The 8229-nt window shown below is 52.1% G+C and overlaps 1 protein-coding gene across 5 annotated transcripts in view; it reads right to left on the bottom strand.

Annotated features, from left to right (window-relative positions):
* Positions 1 to 2632: 2632 nt before the first annotated feature.
* The window catches only part of CREBBP (CREB binding protein), a 95904-nt gene continuing 90307 nt past the window's right edge, over positions 2633 to 8229 (bottom strand). For all 5 annotated transcript variants that reach the window (XM_066330123.1, XM_066330122.1, XM_066330124.1 and 2 more), the window contains one exon: positions 2633 to 6947. In XM_066330123.1, coding sequence (XP_066186220.1) covers positions 4776 to 6947 — 2172 coding nt within the window. In that variant the 3' untranslated portion in view covers positions 2633 to 4775. The remainder of the gene's footprint in view (positions 6948 to 8229) is intronic.

Here is an 8229-nt window from a genome sequence, read left to right as displayed (position 1 = left end):
GCGATGACGTCAGGCGGCCCCTCGGCCCGCGCGCGCTGCTGCCCTCAGGGCGGCTCCTGGCTCCGCTCGCGGCCCCCGACCGCCCGCCCTCAGGGGCCGCCGGGGCCGGTCCACTCAGGCACCCGCTCTGTCCCCTCACGGGGCCGTTTCCACGCTTCTGCCAGGAGGTCGGGCGCCAAGCCCAAGACACCTCGTTTCCAAACCGCTCCCGCTATGGTGGTTAAAATCCCGTTCGTGTTTCTGAGGACTTGTTAGGAAAGGGAGTCAGACACAGGTTACAAACCCACCCTCCTCGCCCTGTGGAGACACTCCTGCGGGTATCTCATAGTGAATGGCCTCGGGAGCCCATTCCACGGGACAGGCTGCGGCAGGAGCTGGGCAGTCGCAGCTGGCAGAGCTCGGCGCACCGTGCCTCTCCCCGTTTCCCCACAAAAGGGGCTGAGGGCCGAGGAAAGGCTGCGCCGGGCTGGGAGCAGCCCTCAGGGAGCCCCTGTGTGCCACACCTCGGCCGGCACCCTGCTCGGCGCTGGGCCAATTGCTTAACATCTCATTTTTCCATTTCTCTGAAACTCCTCATCCCCCGGGCCTGTTTTAAGAGTACATCACTGAGATCTAAGCGGCCGAGGTACTGGAGAAAGGCTTTGGATGGGATGCAGGTGAGTGAGGAAATTAACCACTCTGGCGAGAGCAGAATTTGAAACGTGCGTGAGAGCAGAGCCTGCCCTCGATGAACAGCACAGCCAAAAATATAAGATGGAGCAGGTCTCTTTCGGTGAGTACTAACCACTTCCAGACCGAGGAGCTTTCAGGAGGGAACCGTGCCCACCGAACAGAGCCAGCTTTGTAATCCCAGGCCCAGGGGAGCTCGCTGGAAAGCTCCGTGTGCAATTCACTCGTGCTTGCAGCTGACCTTTTGGGACTAAGCCGAGCCGAGTGTTGTTCTGGAGGTTATTATCTAAGAAACATCCGCGCGGAGCGGGGTTTGTGGGGCACTCGATGTTATGGATTAGGTGCAACAAACCCAGCACGAGCCTTTGCATCACTCCGACACCCTTCCGCTGGCTGCATTTCCACCTGGAACCAACTGCAGCCCTCCATCGAGATTCCCTGGGCTGCAGCCAAAACCTAAATGATTTCTGAGCCGGCTGCAAACACTTCCCTCCTCTCGTTGTGCTCACTGCTACCTCCCGCTGACCCCGCGGCACTCCCGAGAGCGACGCGGTACCACAGCTCTTGTACCTGCTCTGAAACACCTGAATCCTCCTCCTGCCTCTCCCTGGGTGTGCTTTCACCATTAGCCGTGAAATGAGCTCCTGCAGGGCTCGAAGGGGATCTGATACAGATCCTCCCCTCTGTTCAGGCTAGTTTCAATTATCCGGGGGTTGGCTCCAACTTGCTTCAATCGCTGCCCTGGCAGTGTCCTGTTCTGCATTTTAAATTCCCGACTGTGGAGGAGCGCAGGGAAGCACAGAGTGCCCTGCACAGCAACCCCTGCGGTGCTCCCTCAACTGCAGGGTGGCTGCTCCATATTCCCCGCACTGGAAGAACCACGGGCTGAAATTTGCTTTGGGAGAAGCACCCGACGCACATCCAGATCGCCCTGTAAGCCATGAACTGCTGTCACCTACTGCTGTCCACTGCCACCGGCTAGAAGGGACACCACCTACTGCTGCCTTTTAACCGTGACCGAGGGCGGACCGCCCCAGCCTGTTTGGCAAGAGAGCTCCTCTTCCTCGCTCCTTCCGCATCCGGGAGGCAGACTGAGCGGGGAGCACTCTCACAAGTGCTGCGGGCAGATCTGTGTCCCGGAGGGACAGGGGTGAGCCATGAGGGGAAGGCCAGCTGTGCGGGCAGCCAGAGGGAAAGCTCCCAGCCTGCGGCAGCAGCGGCGGCAGGCAGGAGCCAGCAGCAGAGTGGAGCAGGGTGGGCAGCTCGGGAAAAGAGCAGAGAACCATCGCTGCGGCTCGACGTTCACATTTAAGCACCTTCTTCCACTGCAGAATTCAGTGAGGGGAAGGTCTCACCCAACATCTTCGGTGGTAAAGCTCCTGCACCAAGCTCCAGTGCACTCTGGCCTTATAAATTCCCACGTTTCTAGGATGCTCCCCATCAAATAGACAGGTACTTGGAAAAGCCAGGCACATCCAGGCTTCAGATACACTGAATTTTATATCCACACTCACAGGAGACTGGAGTGAAGCCGCCCCAAGGCTGCAGGGACCGCAGCCCCAGCCCCTCCTCATGTTTGGTCTCAGCTCTGCATCTCCCTTCTCTGCCTGCTAAAACATCTGTTCTTACCGAACACACCTGGGTATCGGACCTACATCGAGCCCTTGGCGCTGTGATCTCGCCACACTTCAGGCTGTACTTAAAAATCATTGCGGTATTTGCTTCCCATCCGTTGTTTTTCTCCACTCTTCCCCGGGAATGGGCACCCAAGCCAGCCGCAGCCTGGGCCACAGCAGCTCTGTGCTGCACCGAGGGCTCGGCTTATCCCAATCCGGAGGCGGTGCCGATGCCTTTAAAATGGAGGCCACGGAGAGGAATTAGTGAGACTGTGATCTTAACCTCGGGCGTCAGGCTCCGCTGATCCTCGCGGGCACCAGCCAAGTGGAACCATCCTTCAATCCAAGCAGTTTTACCAGCTTTTATTAGAAACACCAGCACATTTCAAGTTTCCTCTTTTTGATCACAAATATAGTATTTTTCCTCTTTTTAAGTACACAGCATGAGACACAGCATCAGGGCTTTCCATCTTTTTTTTTTTTTTTTTTTCTGTTTTTTTTTTACAGCAATTTCTTTTGGACAAGCTTTGGGTTTAGTGTTCACTGACCTCACCCCAGCCCCAAATTTTGACATCTTGAATTGCTGAAGACAATTGCGTGGGCAGATGAATCCAATGGTAGTGAAAAAGGACAAGAGTTAAAAATCTGCAAGTAAAAGTTGAAGCAGAGACCCTCTCTGGTTAAAAAGGACGAAGTGGCGCCGCAGCGCACGATTTTCACAGCACGGGGACAAAAGCTGAGATAAAGATTTGCTCTTTTCCCCCCCGTTCTCCCCCACCAGTGTCCCGATCAGAACGTTAAGGCTGGAGGAAGCACTAACTGGATGTGAAAGGAGCTCCCAGGACACCACACTGGGCTCACGGCACAGCCCGTGGGGCAGCTTCCCTGGACTTTTTAACTCCGAGAGAGAAATTCACTGAGGGGAGGGAGGAGTGAGTATCCCAGGGACATGAGGGCATGGTGACAGGATATTAAAGGGAACATGTACATGATTTGTTATTTTTTATTCCACAGAAAACCCTCAAATCTAGACTCAGAGTTAACAGCAGAAAAATAGTGTTAAAGTCAATAGGTTCATATTTTACTGTAGACTAAATAAATTAGCCTAGAATTAACTCAATACTCTCTATTTTCCTTTCATTGGTGATCCTTCTCTAAATTAATGCAGTTTTTAAAAAGCAACGGCTATTAATAATTTATTCCAGTTAACCCTTATGGATGAACACCTGCAAAGAGTCGATGTCTGGGAACCATTCCCCTCTCCTCTCCCTCCCCGAAAAGGAAACAATTGCTAAGGGTGCTGTAAAACAGACATGCTAGCTACAATATCCATGGATCGTGCCTCTCCTACCGCTGCCTCTGGCTGCTCCGGGTCATGAGTGAATCGTCATAGCTATGTCTTACAAAGAACATGATCGAAAAAAATATATAAATAAATAAAAACCTTAAACATTCTTACATGGATTTTAAAGAACAGAATACATGTTAAAAACTTCAGTAATTTATATCAATTTTAAGCAATACTTTATATACAATGGAAAAAAGACATGCATAGTCCAAATACAATGTTGAAAACAGCATTTTCATAACAAAAAACCCAAACACTAAGTGTTAATACCATGTACATGGATTCAAGAAGGACCACCCTTTTTGTCTGTTGCACACAGTTTATTTAACAATATGATATTATAAGTAAGAAATGAGTTTTTTTTTTCTTTTTACCATTCTATACAGTGATTGAATCTTCTTGGATTTTCTTATTTATAGTAATTATAGCGCTTGCATGATTTACACTAGAATTGCTTTCCTCGTTTCAAGTTTCACACAGAAGAAAGAAAGAAAAGAATGTTTCTTCTCTATCCAGATCAGCACGGCCTAAGAGTGATCATCCCTATTTCATCTAAGACCAGTTTTATCAGAGAAACAAAGCAACAATTTCTACATCTGCAAGACAAGGATTTTGGCGTTGGCCAATGTGTGCAAGAGTCAATTCCTATCTTCCCAGGGGTAATACTTCAAACGCCTGCAGAGTTCACTATAGAAAACAAAAATCTTCCCGCCATGTGTCAAAGTTACCGGGATACGCTATAATGTTGCATTATTTCAGGAAACAGTTTCTGAATATTATTTTTTTTTCTTCTTTTAAACGCAAATGTTTAAAGTCTTGAAAATACAAATAAAAAATATGAATATAATGAACTTGTTTTCCCCGTTAAAAAAAAGGTATGAGTCAACAGCAACAAAAAAATAAAAACCAAAAAAACCCACAAAAGAGACCAGATATTTTAACCGCCTGGCTTTAACAAAAAATATATTCTTTGTATTGTTTTTTTTTTTTCTTTTTATTTTTAAACAGCAATTAATTCTTCCATCTGTAGGAAGCAGCAGTTCCATCTAGGATTCAAAACAACCCAGATGTCTGAATTTTTCAGTACAAAATATCCAAGAACACGAAAGGAAAGAAGAAACAAAAGTGATGCTCCCATAATGCTACAAACCCTCCACAAATTTCTCTAATGTGTCCCCGGTGGTGTCACCGACCAGAGACAATTCGTTAGACAACGCACTGCGGTTGGGGGTGTTTAGTTGGGGAAGCATTGCACTCTGTTCTGGGTTGCCCAAGTGTCCCTGATCCATGGAGCTAGCCATAGTGACTGCGAGTCCTGGGTGGGGGGAACCAGTCTGGGGAGAGACGTGGTGCGGTGACGGTTGGGGCTGTATCCTGGGTGACGGGCTGGAATGTGGTGGCTGGGACTGGGGACGGGGAGACTGAACGGGCGCTGGGGACCGCACCTGGTTGCTGAGGGAGGTGGCGATCTGCTGGCCAGGGAGATGAGACGCCTGCGGTTGTCCTGAGAGCATGTGCTGCTGTGGGCTCATGGGGTTGGGCTGCCCGGGGGACCCTATCTGCTGCTTCATCTGCTGCTGCTGCAGGATGCGCTGCTGCAGGGCCTGCTGGATGTTGGGAGCGCCGTCCGCCCCCAGGCCGGGCTGGCCCATCTGGTTCAGCTGTCCCATCTGAGCCATCTGTCCCATGGAACTCCCCTGTATGGATAGGTGCTGCTGCATCCGCTGCTGCTGCATGGCTTGGGGGTAACCTCCCGGGCCCTGGGGCTGCTGGAACTGGTTGTGTGCTGCCATCCCTCCTGCCATGCCGGCCCCTCCCTGCTGCTGCTGCTGCTGCTGTTGCTGCAGTAGCTGCCGCCTCAGGATCTCGCGGTACTGCGGGCTCATGTTGGCCATGCTGGGGTTGTGGCTGGGGTTCATGATGTTGATCGCTTGTCCCTGGGGGTTCATAGCTCCGATCCCTTGCTGCTGCGGGGGGACGCTCGGTCTCTGCACTCCGGCTTGCATCGTGTTCATGTTCTGCAGTCCCGCCTGCGCGTGCATGCCCGGCTGTTGCATGCCGGTCTGCGGCTGCTGCATCCCGGGCTGGGGCTGTATCCCTGCTTGCGGCTGCATCCCGGGCTGGTTCGCCACGTATTTGGCCGTTCTTTGCTTTATAAAAGCTGCCATAAGCTGAGGGTTGGATTTCAGGATATTAAGAACCTGCTGCTGCTGCTGCGGAGAACTCGGCGATTTCAAGGTCCTCAGCAAGTCCTGAAGTGCATTGGGGGTGATGCTCCGCGGCGGCGGCTGCTGCACGCCCGGCATCCTGGGCCCGGCCACGGCTTGCGGCGTCGCCATCGGCATCACCGGTCTGGCCATCCCCGGCTGCATCGGCTGCTGCTGCGGCATCGGCGGCGACTGCCACTGCCCGGGCTGCATGTTGGACATCACGGGGCCGCTCACGGGGTTGGGCCGGGGTACATTCATGCTGACTTGCGGCATCTGGTTCACAGAGCCCACCGCGGGGTTCACGAGTCCCGGGCGGCCGGGAGGCAAACCATTGTTCATGTTGTTGACCCTGTAGAGCTGTTGCTGCTGCTGCTGGGCAGCCTCTCTCTCGATCTGCCGAGCCGCTTCCACGGCGGCCGGCGGCGGCTGAGCCGGAGGCGGCGGCGCGGAAACCGGGTTTGCGGGTTTTCCTGTCGAGACGGTGGTGGGGGGCTGGGTTCTGGACACACTGGGAAAGCCGGCCGGTGACATACTTACAGGGGAGGGCTGGGGCTGGGGAGCAGGCTGCGGTGTCTGCGGTGTACTTGGCTGCTGCGTAGGGGTACCAGGCGTTGCTGAGGTAGGAGAAGGCAAACTTTGCTGAGGCACGTTTCGGGTGTTCATGGTAGCCATCCTTCTGCGCATGAGCTGAGCCTGCTGCAGGCGGTGCTGGATCTGCTGCTGTCGGAGCTTGTGTTTGATATTGAGACAGAATGGCACGGGGCATTTGTTCTCTTGGCAGTGTTTGGCATGGTAGCAGCAAAGAGCTATGAGCTGTTTGCACACCGGACAGCCACCGTTGGTCTTGCGCTTGCAGCCCTTGGTGTGCTGGACGACCCGTTTCATCTTCTGGCAGGATGGCAGAGAGCAGTTTGCGTTGCGGCACTGGCAGGCGTGGACCAGGGACTGGATGCAGCGCTGGATGCTCAGCCGACGCGACTCCTGGGGGCTCTTGGACTGCTGCTCTCCTTGGTTGTTGCTCTCGTCATCCAGACCCAGGCCCCACTTAACCATCTTGTGGTCATGGCTCTTAGTGTTGTAGCAGTTGATGCAGAGGTCGTAGTCCTGCAAGAAAAGAAAACCCAGAGCTCAGCTGCTGACGGGGCATGAACCACACGGGCAGAGAGCAGCGTGGTGCCAGGGGAGCAGCACCAGCCCCCTGTGCAGGCACACACTGGGTGTTTGTGGGTATGACCATGCAGAGCACGAGCAGGATGACAGTCACACACTGTCAACAGCTGCACTTCACACCTGTACCCAGCCGGGAAGTGGCTGCACAGCCTGTCCAGGCAGTGGGAGTGGGCTTTGGGGCAGGGAGGGCAGCAGCCTCAGCAAAGCCAGCCTGCAATCACAGCTCTTCACTGTGACAGGTAATAATGCAATTGGGGCTATCATTGTGTCATTTTGTTACATGAAAAACTCTTGCAGATTTTTTTTTTCAGTTTTTCCCTTTTGATGACATTAACAGTTTATTTTTCTGTGATGCCTACTGGAGTGCCAACACCTCCAACTAGTAAGATAAATCTATGGTCACTCCTAAAAAGTAGGGTCTGGCTCTCCATTTATTTATCTTTAAAGTAATTACTGAGTAATAATTACTACCCTTAAATAGGTATTTTTAAAAATTTCTAAACAAGAGCAAGTTTCATGCAAAGACAGACACTTACCTGAAAACCCTCACATTTTTGCTGCCCCATCCCATTTTTTTGGCTGGAGGAAGGGCACTCTCTTACACAGCCTAAAGGCCCCACCTCCTTCCACCTCCTAATTCAGCCTTGTGTCCAATCCATGTCCTGCAGCCTCACCTGAAGAAGCTCTGCTCAGTGCTTTCCTCAGAGGGATTAATTAACACTCTTCCCCCACAAACCCGGCAATAACTCGCAGTGTAAAAAGGAGGCCGCACTTATTCAAACTTCTTTTGTTCAGCAACAGCCAGAGGTCAACACAAGCCCTCCAAGAAGCCTCAAGCATATCAGTACAGCCCCTGGGTAACTCCTCTCTAACACAGGTCCTGAAATTTGAGCAGTCTGGGATAGCGGAAGGTGCCCCTGCCCATGGCAGAGGGGTGGAACAAGATGGTCTTTGAGTCCCTTCCAACTTAAACCATTCTAAGATCCACAATTCTTTAAAATTAGGTTAAAAACTTATCTACTCAGAGGAGCAGTAGCAGAACAGACTATACAGCAGGAGCCATTCCAGAGCATTGGTGCTGAGTAACTAAAGTCACTTATTCAAGAAGAGGCACCCATCTCTTCTACCCACCTGGCAGTCACCTCCCCTTAAGGCTTAGCAGCCCTTTACCAGGATGGGCTCAATTTGGAGGAACTTTGGGCAGTATCTAAAAATC

This window comes from Sylvia atricapilla, chromosome 15 (assembly GCF_009819655.1).
Source record: "Sylvia atricapilla isolate bSylAtr1 chromosome 15, bSylAtr1.pri, whole genome shotgun sequence".
Taxonomy (NCBI): Eukaryota; Metazoa; Chordata; class Aves; order Passeriformes; family Sylviidae; genus Sylvia; species Sylvia atricapilla.
This window is presented reverse-complemented; position numbering and strand designations above follow the sequence as displayed.